Genomic DNA, 25,190 nt, shown 5'->3' with positions numbered 1-25,190 from the left:
GGCTGAGCACAGCAGTAGAGGCACAATTACATCATTTAATGCATTTAAATCTCTGGATTATTATTATTATTGTTATAAAAATGTTTTACTCTTTTAGTAGCAAAAGTGGCATTAAATATATATATATATATATATATATATATATATATATAGACACATTTTTATACATATATATACACAATACACATACATACAATGTGTGTGTATATATACATATATATACACACACACATGTGTATATATACATATATAAATATATACACACACATACACACATACACACACATGCATTCTCACACACACACTGAATTTGAGACGTGGTCACATTCCTACAGCAAAACACACACAATATTTCAGAGTCTTTAATAATGCACAGGTGTTACATCAGAGTTTGTTGTTTGCAGGAGTCCGTCAAAAAAAAAGTCAAATAAAAAAAACACACACACACACACCGCTGGCAGAAAAAAAGAAATTTAATCCTCTCTTTCGGGTGAAGCTACATCACTGTAGGAGCGGAGAGTTTCTCTACACCAGGATTTCCTTTCAGGTTTTCATAAATGAACCAAAGAAAAATGATGTTAAAATCTAACGAGGAAAAAACCACTAAATCTAGTGACTGAGCAGCTAAACTGATACAACAACAACAACCACCGCTTCAGACCCACAGACCAATCTGACCAAGCCGAGAGTGTTGATGACTGTAACGTGTCCTATGAAATCCTTCCTTACTCCATCAGGAATGGAGGTAATTAACACTATTATAAGAAGGTGATGTAAAGCAGGTTACACCGACAAACCCCCAAAAAAGAAAACACCCCCTCCAGCTCTTAAGACGTCAAATCACTGATTCTGATAAAAGCACAGGGGTTTAATGTCAGGTTTTAATCCTTTTAGTTCTTTTATGGCCAAGATGATACAATATGTACTTCTTAGGGGTCAAAAATTATATTATATACTATAAATTATTACTTTCATAAGCCAATATGTTTCATATTTACTGAAGTCTTTCTATTTGAGCTGTCCTGGAGTCTCCAAAGCTGTTTTACCTTTAATTAACAAGTTCCTGATATCAAAAGTTTAATCTGAACAAATAAAACCTTAATAATGCAAATTACTAACGGGTCAGAAATCAACTGTTGTTAGTGGGAATCCAGCATACTGACTAATAATAAATGATCTAAATTCTTTAATTAATTTGAAATTTCTTTAATAATGTATTATATGTTTTTTAATAATTATTAATTTTTTATAATGAGTTATTTTAATTATTTAATAATGAATGATTTAATTATAATTAAACTGACTCTATACTAGTAAACTGCAGTGTATATGTTAGAAGTAGTTTTTTATGTTACTGATTTTTGCATGGTATGATTTTGCATTTGTATTTTTTTATTAGGATTGATTTTATTTTATTTGTTCAGAAATCTGTGGTGTCAAGAAGCTGTGGATTAAAAATTAAATCAGCTTTCCATTTAAAAACTACACAGATGAGGGACTGATCAGCTCATAAACACAAGCTGAATCTGAACAGACACAGCGGGTTACAGTAGAGAGAGATCAGAGTACGCAGGGTAAAAAGTTCAGTCCTATTTCACCCCCAACCTGAGGTTGGCAGTGAACGCAGCACAAAAACCAAGTGTGTGCTTCATAAACAGAGAGAGACAGAGAGAGAGAGAGAGAGAGAGAGAGAGAGAGAGAGAGAGAGAGAGAGAGAGATGGCGGGTTTGCTCTCCTGATGGTGTAAATGTACGTCTGTACGTCTCTGCCTTTGAGAAATAATCACCTCAACTGAAAAATTAATCTGCAAACAAGTCTGTGAGAATCAGTGTGGCCACCAGAGGGCGTACTTTAGGTCCAGTCTGCTGGTCAGTGCGTTAGTCGCTTGTGTTTTGTGTGTTTTTTGTTTACTATGAGAGTCCAAACGTCTGTCGGTTAGGCAAATGTTGGTCTGGACTCGAGTGGTCGAGGGTCAGGGTGGACCCAGCATTTTATGTAAAACTCCGCCCACCAAGACACCCAGGTAAAGAAGAAATAGGTTTACAGCCATTTGGTTATCCAGACTCCGCCCACAAATGCCATGAAAGAACAGCAGCCATTGCAGCGATGGAGAACATGTTAGTTGTGGGAGGAGTCTGGAGAGGTCTGGGTGCTGGCTGGCAGAGTAAGACTAGGATACACACTCTGACCCCTCGAGACCCGGTCCGGATCTCCACTGGCCCAATGTGGGAGGGTTTCCATGGTATGAGCCTATGAATCCAGGAAGTAGATCCTGTAGAACCGGTTCATCTGTTCGAGAAAGATGAAGGTGAGCACCGTGTGCGGGCCAAGACGAGCGTAATACGGGGTAAAGCCTTTCCACAGGCTGAAGAAACCCTCGTTCCTCACCACCTTCATCAACACGTCCTGGAAAGGGAGAGAACATGATAAACAGTCAGCCGGCTAGCTAGATATGAGTAGGGCTAGTAGGGCTGGGTATCATCACTGATTTCCCGATTCACAAGGCCCTATTCAATTCAATTTCTGATTCGATTCAATTCAACACTGATTCATTGAGGGATATTTCAGTTACAGTTTTGTTTAAATATGAAGAGACTTTCAGTGAACTAATGCTGTAAATGTACAAGAAACACTCAACCTACCATTATTAAAAATATTGTGTTAAAATTAAAACAGAGTGATCGATCTCAGGCTTTTACAAATCAATTCAAATGAAGATCATTTAATTTATTTTGATATAAATATATAAATGCAGCAATGATGTGTTTATTATCAAATTCATCTATTTTATTATAATTATGAACAATTATTGCTATTATCATTAATCACTATTAAGGATGTTTCAATTCAATCAAAAGAATATTTTAATGGATGGAGATCTTTCAGCTCTTTCAAGCCTGCACCACTTTCCATGCAGTTTTTGCAGCGTTATAGAGCGCCCCCTACGCTTCCTGTAGTGTATTACAGTTTGTCAGAATGAGCGTGTGGATCATATGAACATTATAGAGCATTATAGAGCGCCACCTACGCTTCCTGTAGTGTATTACAGTCTGTCAGAATGAGCGTGTGGATCATATGAACATTATAGAGCATTATAGAGCGCCCCCTACGCTTCCTTTAGTGTATTACAGTCTGTCAGAATGAGCGTGTGGATCATATGAACATTATAGAGCGCCACCTACGCTTCCTGTAGTGTATTACAGTCTGTCAGAATGAGCGTGTGGATCATATGAACATTATAGAGCATTATAGAGCACATTATATAAAAGAGCATTATAGAGCACATTATCCACCATCACTAATCAATAATTACCCCATAAATGCACCCATAAAGTCTGTGTGGGTTCATAAACCAGCCCAAATCCAACCATGGCTCATGTCTACACCTCTCTTTATCTCTTAGAATTAAACAGACTGTTTCTGTTACTTTATGACTGATGTATGTAAATGGGCTCTGTTCTGATTGGTTGCATTGTTGTAGTCTGAGCTGAAATACCCTTTTAACCTCAGTGTGAGTGGGCAAGGCTGATCTGCTGCAGGCTGAATGAGCAGGTTTCTGTAAACGCATGTGCGATCATGACATCGCAGAAATAATCACTATTAAACAGGCTGTTTCTGCAGCTTCGTTTTCATGTATGGACTAAACGGACTGAGGAGCAAACTGTGATTTGGAAATATAAAAAACGACTGCATACTAATTCAATTATATATTCAACTATATTATTATACTATTATTAAAACTGATTATTTTAAATTATTTGGACACACTAAGTAAATCCATTCTTCATCATATTTGCTAATTCTTATGATTTTTCCTCATGGAGGTCTTCATTTCTGGCAAACACAAACACACACACACACACACACACACACACACACACACAGGGTTGTACAGATCTACTCACGAGTCCGTTCTTGTACTCCGGCTTGCCGTCAATCATCCTCATGTTTTGAATCCTGAAATAATGATCAGAAAGAGACATGAGCTTATACTCTATAAGGGATCTCATGCCAGGCCATTTTGCATAGAGCAATGTGTTCTACATATAATAATAATTATTGTGATAGTATATTATACTATCACATATATGATGATTGTCATAACAGATTTTATTATAATTATTATTGCTATTATCATTAATCATTATTAAGGATGTCCCAATCCAATCAACATAATATTTTAATGGATGGAGATCTTTCAAGCCTTAACCACTTCCCATGCACTGGTTTTGTAGAAAATTCCTGTAGTGTATTACAGTCTGTACAGTGAGCGTGTAGATCATATGAACATTATAGAGCGCCCTCTTTGCTTCATGTGGTGTATTACAGTCTGTCAGAATGAGCATGTGGATCATATGATCATTATAGAGCATCATAGAGCGCCCCCTATGCTTCACATAACAGATCTACTAACTAAACAGGGGCCTTGTTCTAAACACATTACTTACAGCACTATATAGATGAATGCAGGCGTTACCTGGTTTTGGCGATGTCTACCGGCATGGACGCCGCAGTGGTCACCAACCCACTGATCATACTGGCACAGAAATGAAGGAAGATATTATCTGAGAAATAACCTGTAAACACACACACACACACACACACACACACACACACACACACACACAGAGTTAATCATCCTGAACCATCATCATCGTTATTATCATAATCATGTAAAAACAGTCACAAACAGCAGCAAGTAAATCCACACAAAGCCGTGGGTGCATTTGCGGCTAATGGCTAATTAAGACACTGCCATTACAGCAGATTAGCATTAGCAGTCTGCACTTCAGGGTCATACATTTCTGCTTGGCCTGGTCAGCTGCTGTGTCGAAATAAATAAACAAAGGCATTTGACTCTGATAATGGCCATAAAACCTCAGCTTCCAAAAGAAATCATAGGACTAATAACATTCCTACAGAACGTGGTGGAGGTTCTCCATCACGGTGTTCATCATTAGAACATCTCCAAAGTTCTCCTCATGGAGTCTAGTATTATTTAGAGTTCTCCTCAGATCAACACCTGGTTTGGTGGTGAATCAGGGCTTAATGATGGTAAATCAGGTGAGCTGCTGCTGCTGCTGCTGCTGATGATGATGATGATGGAGTTGAACACATCCTCCACGCTGTGCTGGCTGGACTGGGGGGCGTCCAGGAGAAACCTGGAGGAACCGAGCTCTGTTCTTCAGACTAGCTCACAAGATCTCACTACTTTCTTTCTACAGATCTAACCATATGAGGCATGGACTCCACAAGACCTTACAGGCATCAAGGCTGTAGCACCTGCAAGTTTTGAGATGGGACCTCCATGAGCACCAGTGGAGCCTTAAGTGCCGATTCACCAGTTGTACTTTCTTGGAGCATTTTTGGTAGGTACTGACCACTGCATACCGGCAACACCCCACAAGACCTGCCTGATGTTTTGGTGATGCTCCAGGACATTCCTTCAAGAACTGACTGTTCACTTGCTTACTAATATGTAAATCCACCTATATATACAGCTCTGGGAAAAATGAAGAGACCTACATGATTTTACTATTTATAGGCAGTGTGATTTAGGGGAATTACTATTTGCATTGTATTTCATAAACATGGACACAATTCAACAGACTGAACACAATATAACTGATTACTTTCTTTTGTGCTGATTACAGAGGGTTAAGGTGCAGCAGGTGTGGCTTTTAATAAGTGAGGAGATAAGCTGTAGGTGTTTGCGTACATCAGTAACAATGAGGCAGTGCAGAAACTCACCTGTGTCCATAAGAGCTTGTTTAGATTGAGAATAAGAGGCCAGTTGTGCTGCATTTACTACCACTGCACGCGCCATGGTGGGTATACAACCCTGTGAAACACACAGACACACACCGTTACAATAACCCAACTATGTTTAACTGGTGGATCTATGAGGTGGCAGACCAACAACTGCATCTGCAGTCCTGAAACATGCAGTATCTTTTTTCAGTGCAGGGTTCAGGTCAACATCAACACAATAAGCATATTACAAACACCTCAGTGTTAACTGGGTTTACTGGACGTATTATTCGACACACGTGAGTCTTTTCTGTAAGCTGTAAATCTCTGTAAATCCGTTGGTGTTTTTTTAATGTGAGGCTCACTCTTCAGAGCTGCTCTTGGAGTTGGGGAGTTAAATATTGGCTGTTTTGAAAGGAAGTAAAGCTACAGGTTATATGGAAAGTCACGTACGCAGTGAAAGCTTACACGTACTGTCATTCATCAACCCTGCTTCACCCACATAAACCTCACTGCTACCCCTTTTACCACCCCATCTGCTGGACAGGAAAGTAGAGCCAAGGCAATCAGTGCTTTCCAGCCTGATTCTAATAAACATTAACATGTGTAGGTCATTACTCAGCTAATACAGAGATCATGGCTGACCTACAGACTCTCATTAACACTAAAGCTTCCTGGGTCTGTTAACCACACGCAGGATTTAACAGGATTTTTTTTAAAAAAGGGAATGCCAAGCTGCTACTACTACTACACACAGACACACACACACACTCACCCTCCAGAGAGTTGTGATTCCTTCCTCCCTGGTGATTCTGATGAGGGCATTAAAGACGTTTGTATAACCCCTCCTCTGCTCTGGGGGCAGTCTGAGAGAGAGAGAGAGAGAGAGAGAGAGAGAGAGAGAATTAAACTAATGAATGCAACTACAGGTCAATTAAAGACGCCACAGCGTTAGAAATGACATGAAACATTGTTATTTCTCCACCACTACCTCATTACATTACATTCCTCATTACATCTAAATGAACTACTGGAATAATGGGTAGAAAAAAGTACTGAACAGACAGGTCAAACCAACTATGAGTCAACTACTACCCTAAAGGTGATTAGAGTACTGAGTACTGTTTCCTGTGTAATTAAATACTATTTCTTTGTGTTTGACATTCTTCTTTCCAGTCCTTTGCATTGTTCTGTGTAGGATAACACTGAATTACACAGGACATTCATTACTCTGAATAGCCCTAAATTACTCAGAGCATCCCTGAATTACCCAGACTATTCCAGATTACTCAGAGCATCCCTAAATTACTCAGAGCATCCCTAAATTACCCAAACTATTCCAGATTACTCAGAGCATCCCTAAATTTCTCAGAGCATCCCTAAATTACCCAGACTATTCCAGATTACTCAGAGCATCCCTAAATTACTCAGAATTTCAAAGTACTCTAAATAGCCCTAGATTAGCCAAGAAGTACTCAAAATATTCCATAGTAGTCTGAATAACTCCAAATTACTCCAAATATTCTTAATCACTGAGAATATTCCACATTACTCAGAATAGCCTTAAATTACTATGGATTACTGTGATTAACTCAGGATAACCTGCGACAATTCAGGATAACTGAATTAATCTGGATAACCCTGAATTATACCATCTTAATTACTCCAAATTACTCAGAGTGTTACAGTCTTATACGAATATTTATGTTTTGACCGTTTAAACACTGAGTTTATGCAAGCTACATTCTGCTGAAAATGTTTACAAGCACCGAGCGAGCTGATCCTACATCAAAACCCTAACGCACCGTCCATCTGCGGTCATCCGAATCAGTGCCACCTCGGCTGGAGTTCCCACGAATGCTCCAGTTGCTCCGGCAGTCATCCCGATCAGAGCCTTCATGAAGAAGTTTGGCGGAGTTCCGTCTGCTTTGGTCATTTTCTCAAACAGGACCGTGTAGATACCCAGACGAGTGGTGGTGTAGGTGGCCTGCCTGAGGAGACCGGCTGAAAGACTGGAGATAGAGAGAGACATTATTACAATTAGAACTGATTATAAAAGCCCAATAATTAATGCAGCTGAATTCCCAACTACACTGGAGGATTAACGATATTTCAGTCCTTACAGCGCTAGAAATGCCCAACCTGTTCTGGACAGTTCTGGTTTATAGCAAAGATAAAAAAATAAAAAAAAAACTGTAAATGCCCAAGTTCTGTTATACCCCTCTCACCCAGTATAGATGCCCTGGACCCCCTCATTGCGGAGGATACTAGCCACAGCGTGCAGACTGGTCTTATACTCCCGAGCTTTTGAACCCTGACCGCTCAGCTGCATCCTGTTCTTCACCAAATCCAACGGCTGGACAAACACTGTTGCCCCCATGCTGAGAAAGAGGGAAAGAGAGAGACAAGAGAGAAAGAGACAGACAGAGTTAAGAAGTCATTTACAGTAGTTACAGAATCATTTACAGTCGTTAAGGAGTCATTTAAAGCTGTTAATGAGTCAGTTAAAGAATCATTCACAGCAGTTGAGTCAGTTACAGTAGTTACTGAATCATTTACAGCTGTTAATGAGTTGTTTACAGTAGTTATTGAATCGTTTACAGCAGTTAAGGAGTCATTTACAGTAGTTACTGAATCATTAAAGGCAGCTAGAGTCACTTACAGTAGTAAACTTTTAGACAGTAGTTAATAAGTTGTGTACAGTAGTTAAAGAATTGTTTACAGCAGGTAATGAGTCATTTAAAGTAGTTACTGAATCATTTACAGCAGTTACTAAGTCGGTTACATTAGTAACTGATTAATACGACTGAAGATTTCCATCTGAACAGTAAACCTGTAGTTTAAGAGCTTTAAACATGTCTTCAATGTTTAATCTCAGTTTCTCTGAAGGAGGTCAGACCTTTGGTTTTGGGTGTTTTGGGAGACGTCACAGTGTGCATAAACAAATCCCTCCCAAAAACACACAAATACACACTAAAATCAATACCACTGTATCAGAGTCCTACTGGTGTAAGGGTGAACATCAGAGTCCCTTATCTCACCACACACTCAGCTCTTTGTACTGTAGCACTCAGCAGTACAGGGTATTATATTACATTACACTGCATGGTGGAGGTGGAGCGACAGCCTACAGTTCACTCTGATTCACGATACTGTTAATTCGATACGCTGAAGTTATTCGGAACAAAATGTTAAGAAATAGGACTGTAAATCTAGATACATGTGAATGCTGTATGTTGTTGGTTTCACATCATAATTATGAAAAATAACCTTATTTCACATAAATAATAAATTATTTAAATGAAAGCAAAAGCAGTAAAGTTGTAAAGCAGTAAAGCGGTAAAGCTGTTCGTGGAATCATCTTTGGAGGTTTTATTACTGAGCAACCTAACCCTACTGTTAACCAGCTACCTGGGAAAATATCCGAATTCCAGTGGCTCGTAATGATAACTTCATCGGCCTGATTTGGGTCCACAGTTAGCCCCTGTGGGTGATCTGTTTATATCTGTAATTTGTTTGTATTAATATACATACTGGGTGATCCGATCACACCTGGTATTAATATGCGTAATGGGTGATCCGATCACACCTGGTATTAATATGCGTAATGGGTGATCCGATCACACCTGGTATTAATATGCGTAATGGGTGATCTGATCACACCTGGTATTAATATGCGTAATGGGTGATCCGATCACACCTGGTATTAATATGCGTAATGGGTGATCCGATCACACCTGGTATTAAAATGCGTACTGTGTGATCCGATCACACCTGGTATTAATATGCATACTGGGTGATCCGATCACACCTGGTATTAATATGCATACTGGGTAATCCAATCACACCTGGTATTAAAATGCGTAATGAGTGATCTGATCACACCTGGTATTAATATGCGTAATGGGTGATCAGATCACACCTGGTATTAATATGTGTAATGGGTGATCGGATCACACCTGGTATTAATATGCATACTGGGTAATCCAATCACACCTGGCATAAATATGCGTACTGGGTGATCCGATCACACCTGGTATTAAAATGCATAATGAGTGATCCGTTTTTACCTGGTATTAATATGCGTACTGTGTGATCTGATCACACCTTATATTAATATGCATACTGGGTAATCCGATCACACCTGATATTCATAGGCATACTGGGTGATCCGATCACACCTTATATTAATATGCGTACTGGGTAATCCAATCACACCTGGTATTAATATGCGTACTGGGTAATCCAATCATACCTGGTATTAATATGCGTACTGGGTAAGCCGATCACACCTGGTATTAATATGCGTACTGGGTGATCCAATCACACCTGGTATTAACATGCGTACTGGTAATCCAATCACACCTGGTATTAATATGCGTACTGGTAATCCAATCACACCTGGTATTAATATGTGTACTGGGTGATCTGATCACACCTGGTATTAATATGCGTACTGGGTAAGCCGATCACACCTGGTATTAATATGCGTACTGGGTGATCCAATCACACCTGGTATTAATATGCGTACTGGGTAATCCAATCACACCTGGTATTAATATGCGTACTGGGTGATCCAATCACACCTGGTATTAATATGCGTACTGGGTAATCCAATCACACCTGGTATTAATATGCGTACTGGGTAATCCAATCACACCTGGTATTAATATGCGTACTGGGTGATCCAATCACACCTGGTATTAATATGCGTACTGGGTAATCCAATCACACCTGGTATTAATATGCGTACTGGGTAATCCAATCACACCTGGTATTAATATGCGTACTGGGTAATCCAATCACACCTGGTATTAATATGCGTACTGGGTGATCCAATCACACCTGGTATTAATATGCGTACTGGGTGATCCAATCACACCTGGTATTAATATGCGTACTGGGTAATCCAATCACACCTGGTATTAATATGCGTACTGGGTGATCCAATCACACCTGGTATTAATATGCGTACTGGTAATCCAATCACACCTGGTATTAATATGCGGACTGGGTGATCTGATCACACCTGATACTAAAATGCGAACTGTGTAATCCAACCACAAATGATTTCCAAATCCTAGTTGCTCTCCCCTGTAATTTTAAATGCCTTTTGTGAGCGACTGTGATCGGATTTCTCACATCATTCCCGCTGGAGGAAAGGCATGGCGCACATTAATGCAGTCACTCTCCTGCTGCTTTAGTCTTTAGACTGAAACGGCTAGCGATTTGTAGTTAGTTAGCTAGTTGGTGTGGTCTTGTGGTTGTTGCGTATTTTCCGTCTGGGGCAGGGACGCTGTTGATGCAGGCGGTGCTTTACTGTTGGGGACACATCCAGACGCTCTGGTGTTCACACTACAAGAATAATGTGGTCATATGCGTCTCTCACCTCCGAATGTGGCTCAAGTGATCGGATTACAACAACGTCCTCGATGCACTGTACCCCGTACCCAGGACGCCTGTTAACGCCAGGTGTGAGCGAACGGGCCTCTCTCTCCCAACATCACTGCTGCGCCTGCTAGGCAAGGGTCCATCCCTACCCTCGGGAGGGTGTCGGGAGCATTAGATGTGATGGGGGAAAGTACTAACGAGTGAGTTATATAGAAATTGCTATCTAAAATTGGGGAGAATTTTTTTTTAAATTTAATAATACAAACACAAAATTCTGATTGACTGACATGGAGAAGTGTGGCCCTTTTAGCATGAAATGTACCACCCCGTTACGATTCATTGCAAATATGGTGCCAATGTTTGAATAAAAATGAAAATAATAAAGATTTTACGAGTTTTTTTAATGTATGCATCATTTTTTTATTTAATTCTATTGATTTCCAGGTTAACTTACTCATTAAGTCTACCCTGTATAAGTGTTCATGTGTTTGGATCAACAAATATTGTATGTACATAAAAATACAGAGTATCGGTTGATCCCCAGGTATCCTAACACTTCCACTTTCACAGCCTTTATCTCCTGATCCTTTTCTCTGGGCTCAGGTAGCCGGTGTTATGTTGGTTCAGCTCCTGGACTGCTGTACTGTAGATTACTCCTCGCACTTTGGAGCTGCAGTGCTTAATTTTACACCAAAAGAGAAGATCAGTGCTTCCGTTCAGTGCTGAGAGAAGCTGGACGCACTGAGAAGCTCCACCGCAGCTCTAAAAGTTACACAGTACTAAAGCAGGTCTCTCCTCTGACCTGCCACCTTTGTGCTTTGACTCGATTTAGGTTTAAATTTTGATAAAATCATTACATGTCCAAAAGTTTGCAGACACCTGCTTTTTTAATAATAAAAACAAACTATTCAAATGGAATTACATGGAGAACTGTGTCCAAAAGTTTGTGGACACCTGTTTCTAGTGTGTCCGTATTTTGGAAACGGATTTGATTGCATTGTTCTTTGAAGAGCACCAGTGAGGTCTGGTACTGGTGTTGGATGATTAGTTTTGCCACTCCAACTCACTCAGAAAGTTCTGGATGGAGCTCCATCACTCCAGAGAACCCCACAGCCCAATGCAGGGGGCCCTATACCCACCTAGCCCAGCGGTTCCCAACACTGGTCCTGGTCCAGGAGGCCCCCCTGTCCTACCCATCTGTGCGGTTTATTGATCTTTTACAGTGGCTTTAGCTCGGGAGGGGTGTGCTAATGAGCTGAGTGGATGGATCGGGCGTTCCCAGACAAGGGGGTTCCCCAGGATCAGGGCTGAGAACCACATGCTCTAGCACATACCCAGGTTGACATCAGGGTCATATGCAGAAGCTCCAGGTTGTCTTGCTCCCCTGCCAGTGCCTTATTAAGGAGACGGTAATTGGTGCAACCTGATAAAGCAGATGGGCTCAATCTTTAGAAAGGGTGTCCGAATACTTATGCACAAAGCATTCTGTACTCAGGTTACTCAGTAGATAATATGCCACTGAAATCTATGAAGTCTCTTGTGTTCTGCATTTACAGTCAAAGCCATTGTGTTCCAGGCCCCCCGTGGCCCACCGTGTCCCCCCAGGCTGGGTGTTTTGGGCTAAGGCCATTCTTAGCATCTTTGACATTTGGCTGGAGGTCCCGCAGCTCAGATTGACACGCATGCCTGGGCTAACAAGGGCCTCCACAGCTAGCCTCGCTACCTAACCAGCTAACCAGCACAGGAGAACCCCTCCTATACGAAACCACACCGAATATCCAGCGCGTGTACCGGGCTTTAACGCTGCCGTGGTGGAGGGTGAAGCCTCCAGCCCGGTAGCTGTGACCCCTGTTGCCCGCATAAGGTTCACCTTCCCCGGCTTCGTGGCTAGCTAAACCGCTGCTACCCAGCTAGCTAAAGCTCCGCTAAATGTTATTTCTGCGGTACCTACCCAGCCAGGCCGCCGAACAGAAACTTTATGGACTTGGGGGATGTCTTGGCCTTGGCTGTGTCCGCCGAGGCTGCCATGGCTGTGCCGTTTTTTCCGCTCCTGCCGCCGCGGCTCCTCTGCAGCTCCAGCAAGGTGACACACACAGGCGACGTGAGGGAGTCGTTCGTTTCAAACGGTTCTTTTCAGAGAATCATTTGAACCGAATCCGACTGAATCGACTTTTACTTCTAACAGTTTTTAACTTCTTTTACAATTAAGGTATAATTAATATATATAAGTATAACAAATAATATTTTATATAATATTTATATAATACATGTATATAATATCATATAATAATATATAATAAATAAACAATTTAAAATAATAATTATTTATTAAAACAAATTATTTAATTTGCTAATATTTGCTGTTTAGGTTAAAAAAACGGTGCATGAAGCCTTCAATTGATTGCAATATTCATATTTACTGTTTTCTTTATAAACATTTAAAGCCACAACAATCAAAAAATCATATTAATTAAATCTGCAGTGTTTATTTGACCATCTGACCATTAAAAAATAAATTTAACATGACCTTTATTTTGTATTGTATTTGATACCTCAGACATGTATTACTCACAGCAGGATTTTTAAATATTAAAACATATAGAAAATAATTGTTTAAGCTCTAATACTCTGGGCTACCTTTAATACTACCACTAATAAAGTAAGTTTACTTTATTTATTTTTTTCTTATTCTTTTTTATTTTCAGGTTTATGTAGTATGTTGTTGTTTATTTAATACAATTAACATGATTGTTATTATTTATATATTATTGAGTAATTCTTTTTCACACAATGTAAATCTCAAAAGCTCAAATATGTATAAAATATAATATACTTGGATTGAAAGGGATAACGACAACTTACAAATTATTCCTCATTTGGCAAAGAGAAATGTTAAATAATGTTAAATAATATACCATAATTATCTTCTTATACTATTTTTTTATTATATGCCTGAAATCTGATTAATTGTGCATATTGATTTTTCTCTGTTTATTTTTTCCTGACACATCTAAAATGCTATTTTTTAATGTACAACGTTTATGAGCCCTATTAATCAGAAGATTAGCATATTTAAATAATTGTACACATTTATCTGAGACTAAATTGCTGTACGTTGTTTTGTGTGTGAGTGTTGTGGGCATCGCTAACAGTGTTCATTGATTCATTGATTCGGACGGTTCTAAAGAATCAGTTCAGCAAACACACACACACACACACACACACACACACACACACACACGCTTCGGGGCGCGCACGTAATCACGTGGAGAACAGCTCAGCCAATCAGACCCAGGGAGTTCAGTCACTGGAACGAGCACGCACGTGACGGACTTAAAGGGACACGCACGTAAATACTGGGATTTATTTACAACTCCTGCAAATAAAAGTCTCAAAATGGACCAAAGTCTCAAAATGGACCAAAGTCTCAAAATGGACCAAAGTCTCAAAATGGACCAAAGTCTCAAAATGAGAGCATCCGAAGTGCACTTTGGTAAAATACAGCACTAAAAAGCAACAGAAAAAATAAATAAACAACAAAATAACATGGTGTCAAATAGGGCTGGGCAATATGATGATGCTCTTCTAATCATATGGAGGAGACTGTTAGTGCTTAATAAACACTGATCAGCTGCAGGTTTCATTACTAACAGTGTAATTATATTTTGGGGCAGTGTTACTAACAGTGTGATTATATTTTGGGGCAGTGGTGGCTCAGCGGTTAGAGCGCCGGGATATCGATAACAGGGTTGTGGGTTCGATTCCCGGGCTCGGCAAGCTGCCACTGTTGGGCCCTTGAGCAAGGCCCTTTACCCTCTCTGCTCCCCGGGCGCTGGAGTTGGCTGCCCACCACTCTGGGTGTGTGTGTGTACTCACTGCCCCTAACACGTGTGTGTGTGTGTGAGTGTGTGTTCACTACCAGATGGGTTAAATGCGGAGGACACATTTCGCTGTACACTGTACAGTGACAAATACATGCACCTTTAATTAGACTGGGTTAATTAGATGAAGAGCTGCAGATGTTATAGAGTATAAATCACTGTATTCAGTACAGGAGAGGATCTGAACAGTAGATTATAAGACTCTGCTGCTGCTGCTGTTTTTAGTCTCTGATTACATGTATCAACTCCACCATGAATGAATAAAAATGGCATTTTAGAGCCGAGCTCTTCTCAGAACTCTGGTAGAACCGTGTCTCAGGCATCAGGCAGCGTCTTCATCACCATTAGGTGAAGAACTTTCTGTGAGGAGCTTTTATTAGAGCTTCAGACGTCTGCTTCCCTTCACCTCCACTGTAGAACCACAGCTCTGACTGGGGGAGGTTATCTAGAACCTCCACTGTAGAACTCCAGCTCTGACTGGAGGAGGTTATCTAGAACCTCCACTGTGGAACTCCAGCTCTGACTCACTTTCAGATGGCTCTATTACACAGAAATGCTCTACAGTCCTGCAAGACCTTTGTCTCCTCCTTATCCCTCACTATAGCTCTCTCAGCCTCCACCTCCCTTCCTCTAAACCAACCCAGAAACAGGAAGTCTCTCAGTTCAGAGAAAACGAAACTCAGAGTGTCTCTTTCTCTCTCTCTCTCTCTCTCTCTCTCTCTCTCTCTCTCTCTCTCTTCACTCTGTAAGTACAGGACAATGGCAGAGGCCAGTATCTCAGTAGATCAGGACCAGTTCTGCTGTCCAGTCTGTCTGGATCTGCTGAAGAATCCAGTGACCGTTCCCTGTGGACACAGTTTCTGTATGGACTGTATTAAAGGCTGCTGGGATCAGGAAGATCAGAGTGGGGTCTACAGCTGCCCTCAGTGCAGAGAGACCTTCACTCCGAGACCTGTTTTACGCAGGAGCTACTTTATAGCTGAAATGTTGGAGAAACTGAAGAAGATAGAACTTCAGGCTGCTTCTCCTGCTGGACCTGGAGACGTGGAGTGTGATTTCTGCACTGGGAGAAAACTCAGAGCTGTGAAATCCTGTCTGACGTGTCTGGCCTCCTTTTGTGAAGCTCATCTGAAGCCTCACCAGGAGGTTCCTGCACTGAAAAACCACAAGCTGGTCAAAGCGTCCAAACAGCTGCAGGAGAAGATCTGCTCTCAACACGACAAACCGATCGAGATCTACTGCAGAACCGACCACAGCTGTATTTGCTATTTGTGTACCATGCATGAACACAAAGGTCATGATACAGTTGCAGCTGTAGCAGAAACAATCCAGAAACAGGTGAGAACTCAGATTGTGCTAATTATGCATGGGATACGGCCATGTGAAAAAGTTAGGACACCCCATGAAAGCCTTTGTCTTTTTAAACATCTGTAGATCTGATCTTCATGTAATCAGAGTACTGAGAGATGTAGGTAATCTAACTCTAAAATCTATACTGAACTCACACAACTGAAGAAATGTCTTTACACATCATTTATAAAATGGAATTAATAGAAACGCAAAGCTCATTGTTCCAGAAGTCCTGGTCCTGGTTCTGGTCTGGGTGTCCTCTGGAAAACTTTAGTCTCTTTCTGATGGTTGATGCTGTACTTTGACTAAAGCTAAGGCACGAGCTCCCTGCCACTGTGATGAGATTTTAGGACTGTTGGAGTCTTCTTTACTCGTCTTTTGGTTCTGCTCTTGGGCTGAACTTGCTAGTTTTTAGAAGCCCCTCACACAACAGGGGCAGTGGTGGCTCAGCGGTTAGACTGCCGGGCTATTGATAACAAGGTTGTGGATTTGATTCCCGGGCTCGGCAAGCTGCCACTGTTGGGCCCTTGAGCAAGGCCCTTCTCTGCTCCCTAGGCGCTGGAGTTGGCAGCCCACTGCTCTGGGTGTGTGTGTACTCACTGCCCCTAGTTTATTTGTGTGTGTGTGTTCATTACCACAGATGGGTTAAATGCAGAGGACACATTTTGCTGTACATAGTACAGTGACAAATACGTGCACCTTTACTTTACCTGGAGATTTCCAAACGAGTTGGTATGCAACTTCGAGGTCACTTGGACAATAACTGACTGTGGCCAGCATAGGGGAAACAGATAAGGCCTACACTCAGGACCGGAGGAGTAGCTTGTTTGTTCCACTCTGAGCGAAGAGGAGGAACTGATCTGTAGTCCCTTTCACACGGAGCAGTATAAGTCCACCTGAAAGTTATGATTAAGTGGCTAAGTCTATTAGTATGTTAGTCTGAATATAATATACTAAGAGAATGAAGCTAATGGAATACATATGGTATATGTGAGAGATAATAATCATCTGACTATGTACTACTATGATCTCGAAACCACATTGGTCAGCTGTTCCTCTTGTAGATGATTTAGTGGACGGTGGAACAGCGGCTGATTTCTAACAGTTCTGAGATCTTTTTAACCTCCTTCCATCTGCAGACTCCTCTACAACATCTCCACCCTTCTTTCTGAAGGCCTCAGAAAGCTCTCTGGATCTGGCCATGGTGATCTTCTTCACCACTCACTCACTTCAACCATCTTGATCAGACCAGACTAAACGTCTGAGGTTTAAATAAGACACTAAGACTCCTCCAGAAGAATCCTCTCCAACCATGTTCTGATCATCTGCAGCTGATGCTCTGCACCTGATTCTACACATCTGAAGGAGTAATAAATGTGTGTGTGTGTGTGTGAATTCACAATGCTGATTAAAGACATTTCTTCAGGTGTGTGAATTTAGTAAGATTGCCTCCATCTCTCAATATTTACGTCCAGATGTTTAAACATGTTTTTTCATGGTTTTCATGGGGTGTCCTTACTTTTTCACATGATCGTGTTTATGGGGATGTAAAACTCATTGTATTTACCCTATTTCACTGAAACCATTAGAAATCAATAAAACTAGACATCAAGGTGCAAAATATAGTCCACTATGTAGAAGATGGGTGGGGCCTTATTTTAATATGGATACAATTGGCTCTCTAAAAGAACTTAAATAACTGTAAAAATATGTATTATCTTACCTAGATTTAGTTGTGAAATCAGCAACTAAATTAGTCACCACTCAACATTAGTTATAAAGCCAGCCAATGTCCATCTTTTACAGTGTAATCCTAAAGTGAAACTTCAGACTTCAGTATGAATGGTTTCTCCTCAGAATGAACTGAAGGAGATACAGAAGAAACTTCAGCAGAGACTCCAGGAGAAAGAGAAAAGGCTGCAGAACCTGAAGAAGGAGGTGAACACTCTTAAGGTGAGTAACAAGCAGAGAAATGCTTACCACAGAGTCTGGTCTTGTTTACTTTGGACTTTGGTCTATAGCCTAGTCCTGCAATGTTCATAGAAGTGCTCAGATATTGTAGAGCCAGACAGTCTATGTCTGAAAAGTCTCAAACTCACAGGACTGATTAGAACTACCATTACATTTACAATGAGGGCATTTAACAGCCACCCTTATTCAGAACAACGTACAAAAGTGCTTCACTGTCCGCTCAGAAAATACCCCCATTTTCTACAATGAAGAATGAGTCCAAATATACCTCTAAGCTTTTAGACTCAATACAAAAAGTACAATCACAAGCCTACTGCAAGGTCTACCACCTTGGCTCCACGAGAAAGACGAGTAGATATGCTTGTCTTCCACACATCTCGAAGAACTGTGGGTCAAACTCCAAGCTGTGCTTGCAGAGCTGGATGAGCTCTTGGTATGGATCAGGTCTTGACCATAGCCGTCGGGAATGGATCGGCTTTGTGGGTCAGGGTCAGGGTTTTAAATCTCCACCATAGGACGCCAGTGAAAAAAACATGACATGAATAAGTTATACATCTGTATGCAAATAATCTGCTAAATCTAATGTTTTAGAATAGGCTCTGACTAATGTTTGTCATACTTTCTTAGACCCGACTCCGCCCCTTTCTGTTTTCTAACCTGCAGCCTGTCCCACAGTCCACAACTTGTGGTCTTGCTTTAATGAGACTTGCTTTAAAGCACAGGTGTGAACTTTAGGATTGGCCAGGATAAATGGTATAACTGGTATGAGTGAACTGGGAGCTGGGAGCTGGGATGGAGCATGAGGTGAACTGGTTGAGGTTCCAGAGAACTGGACTGAGAACCCCTCACCCTGTCTGTCTCTGTGTTCTCAGTGCTCTGCTCAGGCGGCGGTGGAGGACAGTGAGAGGATCTTCACTGAGCTGATCCACTCCATCGAGAAAAAGCGCTCTGAGGTGACCAAGCTGATCAGAGCTCAGGAGAAGACTGAGCTGAGGGAAGCTGAAGAGCTCCTGGAGAAACTGGAGCAGCAGATTTCTGATCTGAAGAGGAAGAACGCTGAGCTGAACCAGCTTTCCCAAACTGAAGACCACATCTCCTTCCTCCAGGTAACTGGGTCACTGATCTGCAGACTGACTCGTTCCTCAGAAAGTTCCTCTACAGTTCTTCTTCCCAAAGTTCAAGACAACACTAATTTCTGAAATCTGACATCTACAGTGAGTTTAGGTCTAAACGACTAAGTGAGTATTAGATGATCTGATTTCCAGGCATAAAGTTAATATTCTAAGCATTTTTTTATCTTTTGGAGTTTCAAAATAACAAAAATCCAAAGGGAGACTTCAGGCACTCAGCATGGTCTGTCCTTAGTAGCAATCTTACCTGCAGTTCTCTCTGAAAGCTTTCTTGGTCCTCCAGACCTTGTTCTCCAATGTTTCTGGCTAACTGTAAGAAGATGGCTAACACTCTCCTCCTGCTCTGTGGAGCATCAGTTCTGCTAATGTTCAGAGAGCTCGGCAGCTGCTTAGAGAAGCCCATGGCTGCTTATTGTTGGGACCAGGTTTGAGGAGTTTCACCTGGTCTTTCCCAACTGTCAACAAGCCATAGCTCTATCAAGCTAACTGGTAAAAGTTATCTGAGAACTCAAATCTCTCAAGTTGCCCAAACCTCTGCCTGGTGCTTGTCATGACTCCATTTCCCAGAATCCTCTGGGAGACACTATGAGTGATCATATGTCTCCTACCAGCCATTAACACTCTCAGTCACCTGAATAGTAATCTGTACCACCTGTTGTACCTCTGATTAGTTTAGTCTTTAAGCCTGGGGCTTTCGACGTAGACACTTGCGAAGCATTGTACCCCTTTTGGGCACTTACTGAGCATTATTCCTTGTTTATATATTCCGGGTATGACCTTACTCATTTGGGTTGTCGACCGTGCCTTTTGCCTAGCCCTTTGGACTGATTCCCTTGATTCATACCCATTGTCTTTTTTTAACCTTCTGTTGCCTTCCGGAACTGATCATTGCCTGTTTATTGACATTGCTTTTAGATTATGATAAAATAAGATTAGATAAGATAAGATAATCCTTTATTAGTCCCACAGTGGGGAAGTTCTCAAGAAAAAGCTTACAGCACCTGGTATTCCCAGTCAGTCTCCCATCCAAGTACCAACCAGGCCCAAAACTGCTTAGCTTCTGAGATCAGGCATGCTCAGGGTAGTATGGCTGTAAGCACGACCATACAACCCTTTTATTAAAGCCTCTCATTCATTTCAACTCGTCTGACCTTGTGTGACACGTTACAGTGCTTCTTTTCTTTTTTCCTTTTTTTGCAATGATAATAATAATAAAGCACTAATCTTTAACTGCATCAGTTCTGGAGATCCGTTTATCTTCTACTAACTGAACTATTCACACTGACAGACATTTAGAACAGGTGTGAACGCTTGGGTCAGCAATGGTGAACCTTAAAGTAGTTTCTCTCTGTAGAGTTTCCAGACTTTCTGCATCTCTTCCGAACCCGAGGACTCGTCCAGCGTCTCCGTCCATCAACAGCTCTCATTTGATGCAGTGAGGAAATCTCTCTCTGATCTGAAAGAGCGACTGGAGCAGTTCTGTATCAGAGAATTCAGCAAAATCCCTCCACTGGAAAAGAGAAGCACCCGGCCACATCACTCTGATAGGAAGCGCCCAGATGCCGACACCTCAACCCTTTTTACTGATTGGAGTCTGAATCACGCTGGTGTACTTCAGACGGTTTCAGCCTCAGAGCCTAGAACCAGAAGTGATTTTCTGCAGTGTAAGTACAAATCATGTATACTTACACACACACTGTACATTTCAGAAGACATGAAAGTAAGTCTGTAAACATGGTAAAGTACATGTCTAAAAGTATCCGGACACCTGCTCCTCCAGTGGTCTTTCTGAACTCTTTCTTAGCTGCATCCCTTGCACCCATCTTCTAACTCACTCACTAACTCACAAGTACTACAGCAGGATCATCAGGTAGGCGCCTCCCTTGCCTGAATTAAGCCCACGACATGGCCAGAAGGCTCAACAGTGAGGTCTGGTGTTCCAGACCCATTCCTCTCCAAGCTCATTTTATAACTGTAGAACCACACTGGCCTCCCTGGTGACTAAGGCCATACCTAGCCCCGTTAATGCATGTTCAGCCTATGTAAAAGAAAAACAGCCTACCTCGCCCACCATGCTACACCTGCCCATTCAGTCATACCCTCAGCCCTTCCTATCCACAACCACTGACTAGATCTTTCAGCTACTTCTGACAGTTACATTTACATTCATGGCATTTAGCTGACACTCTTATCCAGAGCGACTTACAAGGTTACTTGTATTACAGAGGTGGGCTAAAATAGTGTTAGGAGTCTTGCCCAAGGACTCTTATTGATGTAGTGCAGCATAGTCACCCAGACCGGGAATCGAACCAAGGAATCTGCTGCGCCACTCCAACCATGGCTGCCCTCAGCATGTGTCCTCTGAATCCAAATTTAAGCAGCAACATTGTGAAGGACTTCGCTACAAAACCCCTAATTCTAGGCCCGATTGGACCTAGACCCGGGCCAGAACCAGACTGAGGCAGTTTTGAACATAAACTACCCATCATTACTCCAATGCTGATTGGCTTTAAACCCCTTAGGGGTCAATTGCTCATGGCTGCGCTGCTCCAGAGCATCCCGTTCTATCTCAGTTAGATATTATACAAGCTGGGCATGACCACCTCAGCTGACCACCTCGACCAGCAGTAGGTAGCAACTTAACGTAGTAATGCACTGATTAGCAAGGCTGTTTGGATTCTTTTGGACATTTTGGACAACTGTATTAAAATACCCAAAGTAAAAATCTTTTTTTCACCTTTTTTTTTAGATTTCTGGCGGCTAACTCTGGATCCCAACACAGTGAATGATTACCTCAGTCTGTCTGAGAGTAACAGAGAGGTGAGGTTTAGAGGATTAGGCTTTCAGTATTCTGAACACCCCGAGAGATTTGACTCCAGCCCTCAGGTGTTGAGTAAGGAGAGTGTGTGTGGACGAGCTTACTGGGAGGTTGAATGGAGTGGGCCGTGTGTGTCCATATCAGTCTCATATAAAGGGATCAGCAGGAAAGGCGGGTATGAGTGTTTATTTGGACGCAACGATCAGTCCTGGAGTCTGCGGTGTTCTTCACCTTCTTCACTTCGGCACAAAAACATTGGCACTAAACTCCCAACCTCATTATCCTCCAGAATAGGAGTGTATGTGGACCACAGCGCAGGAACTCTGTCCTTCTACAACATCTCACACACAATGACCCTCATACACACAGTCCAGACCACCTTCACTCAGCCCCTCCACGCCGGGCTCTGGGTTGATGTTAGATCATCAGTTAAACTGTGTGACATCAAAGAAAAATTAAGAGAGAAGCAGTTTAGAAATTTCCAATTGAATTAAATTGTTTAGGTCGTTTATGGATGAATGATTAGCTTAAGTTTTAAGGAAAGGTATTATTGTAGTTATAAATCAAATGATTGTTATTTCACAACACTGAACATCAGAGTGGATACAGACGCAAAACACTAAGACAGTAAGCAGCTCTATATATCATCAGCTGTAAATGTAAACCACTGTTATCTCTGGTAGAGCAGGATGGATGGAAGGGTGGATCTCTGACAGTTAAGCCACGATCACTTTAGTCGTTTAAGGATCCATTTCTTCTTTATCCATAAACCAACTTTTACATCTGCCTCAAGCGAATTTCACACTTTTCTATGCACTATTTTATCATTTGCTAATTAGCTAGCCACATAAAATGTGTACTGAAGACAGTCTGCAATGCATTTTATTTTTGTTGTTGTTGTTGTGGTCGTACTAGTCCTAGTCCTAGTCCTTCGTCTGATCTACGCCATCTTGGTTCGAATCCAGCTGGGAGCATCCACAGTACACCATTAAGGAGAAGGGTCTGACTGCAGAGCCAGTTTCACTCCAGCAGTTTTAGGCCGGGCCGTATTCAGCGAGTGTTTGGAGAAGGGTCTGACTATTGATTGTTTATGCTGCTTGTATCACTAATCACTTTAATATTTGTCAATCATTTCAATAAAATAATATGTTCCGTTTAAGCCTGTCTGAAGTTTTGTTCCTTCATGAGTGTGGAAGTGTAACAAAGGTCAAATCTATGTTCAAACGTTATGATTACACAAACTTCTTCTCTGTAATAAAGCCTGTATTGGTGCTGAGCAGTTCAAGTTGGCACGTCCCTTCCCCTCATTTTCCTCCCTTCTCCCTTCTGCTTTACCTGAGGAGGTGGATATCAGATTATACCTCATGTCTAATCTTCATTAATCCTGCATTTACAGTTCTTCAGAAGCCCACCAAGTTTATTCACATACGTTCCTGGGTTCCTTAGCAGGGATTGCACTGTATTAGATCTTGCTGATCCAGGTGAATTATACTCTTGCACATATTGCTAGCATTACACCACATGGTTTTTAATCAATAGTCAGCTAAACCTCCTCGTTAATATTCTCATCATATGAGGAGAAGAGGAGGGAAGAAGAGGCAGGGGCTCATGGCCAATACTGATGGCTGTATTATTTCTGTTACCAGGTCTGCAAAATATCATGAGACAGAGCCGGTCCCATTACGTGGCCGCTTTGGGCCCCAAAGCCACCAGGGGGCCCCCAAGAGCACCAAGATATCATGATAAAAATATATATTTTTATAACACAAAATGGTCTTACACAGGTAAGAGTGAGTTTTATATTAATTTATTTTCATAGTTGGCTCACTGATACTAGGGTAATCAGCTCCTGCTGCTGGCTGCTGCCACTGTAGGACAGATGCAGCTATGCGCCGTTTGGGTGGTCGATAAAGGCCCGGACCTTTATCGTATTGGGTTTTGCATTATTTCATTTGCCGACAACTTTGAACATTTTTATTTTTTTTGTGAAGCAAACAACAGATAGAACAAAATAACAGAAACCATCAATGTGCATAACTATTCACCCCCTAAAGTCAGTACTTTGTAGAGCCACCTTTGCAGCATTTACAGCTGCAAGTAGGGTTGCCACCCGTCCTGTAAAATACAGATTCGTCTCTTCTTTGGCACTGAAAAGTTGCGTCCCGTATTAAACCAATTATGTTCCTTATTTCCATAAATGTCCAGTACAGACGTGAGGGGAAGAGGCACATCCTTGGCTGGACAGCATCAGTGGAGATGATTACAAGGCAAAATAGGCAAAGCTTTTTTTAGTAGACTGTTGTGGTTTGACTGATTGTTTAGGATGTTGAGTTTTTAAAGTCGAATGAACGATCATTTATTTAATATTCAGAAGTATTAACCAATATAATTATTATATATGAACATTTAAAAAACAAATCATACCAATGGAATAATAGTTAATAATAAAAAGTTAGTAATAAATGCATACATTAGTTAGGAGAAAGCTAAAATGTTAGTAGTCGGGCCCTTGGTGGTCATGGCTCAGAGAGGCCATGGTGGGCGTACCTTATTTTCTGAAAGCTTGCACCCCTAGCTGAAAGTCACTTTGGTTAAGTCTCTATGAGGTTTCCACATCTTGGCAAAACTGCTCCAGTTCCTTCAGGTCATGATGGTTTCCGCTGGTGGACAGCAATCTTCAAATCTGACCACAGATTCTCAGTTGGATTAGGTCTTAATACACTTACTTGTTTGCCCTTAAACCACACGAGTGATGCATTAGCAGTATGCTTTGGGTCAGTGTCCAGTTGGAAGGTGAACCTATGTCCCAGTCTCGAATCACTGACGGACCAAAACAGGCTTTGCTCAAGAATATCCCTGTGTTTAGCACCATCCATCTTCCCCTCAACTCGGACCCAC

At 41.5% G+C, this 25,190-nt stretch overlaps 2 protein-coding genes and 1 pseudogene across 2 annotated transcripts; 1 reads left to right on the top strand and 2 right to left on the bottom strand.

Moving 5' to 3' along the window:
- Nucleotides 1-348: 348 nt before the first annotated feature.
- slc25a11 (solute carrier family 25 member 11) lies at nucleotides 349-13,252 on the bottom strand. The gene is made up of 8 exons (XM_072692696.1): nucleotides 13,094-13,252; nucleotides 7,980-8,132; nucleotides 7,557-7,763; nucleotides 6,527-6,617; nucleotides 5,752-5,842; nucleotides 4,478-4,577; nucleotides 3,906-3,957; nucleotides 349-2,406 (listed from the first exon to the last, which is right to left on the bottom strand). The coding sequence occupies exons 1-8, from the start codon at nucleotides 13,168-13,170 to the stop codon at nucleotides 2,251-2,253; spliced, it is 927 nt and encodes a 308-aa protein (XP_072548797.1). The 5' UTR covers nucleotides 13,171-13,252; the 3' UTR covers nucleotides 349-2,250.
- Nucleotides 13,253-15,705: 2,453 nt separating this feature from the next.
- LOC140568100 (tripartite motif-containing protein 16-like) lies at nucleotides 15,706-23,451 on the top strand. Its single transcript, XM_072692435.1, has 5 exons — nucleotides 15,706-16,361; nucleotides 18,231-18,326; nucleotides 19,217-19,450; nucleotides 20,829-21,138; nucleotides 22,224-23,451. The coding sequence occupies exons 1-5, from the start codon at nucleotides 15,783-15,785 to the stop codon at nucleotides 22,784-22,786; spliced, it is 1,782 nt and encodes a 593-aa protein (XP_072548536.1). The 5' UTR covers nucleotides 15,706-15,782; the 3' UTR covers nucleotides 22,787-23,451.
- Nucleotides 20,464-20,572, bottom strand: LOC140538255 (5S ribosomal RNA; annotated as a pseudogene).
- Nucleotides 23,452-25,190: the final 1,739 nt, after the last annotated feature.

This window comes from Salminus brasiliensis, chromosome 1 (assembly GCF_030463535.1).
Source record: "Salminus brasiliensis chromosome 1, fSalBra1.hap2, whole genome shotgun sequence".
NCBI lineage: Eukaryota > Metazoa > Chordata > Actinopteri > Characiformes > Bryconidae > Salminus > Salminus brasiliensis.
Note: the sequence above shows the minus strand (reverse complement) of the source record. Positions and strands in the feature narration are given on the sequence as shown.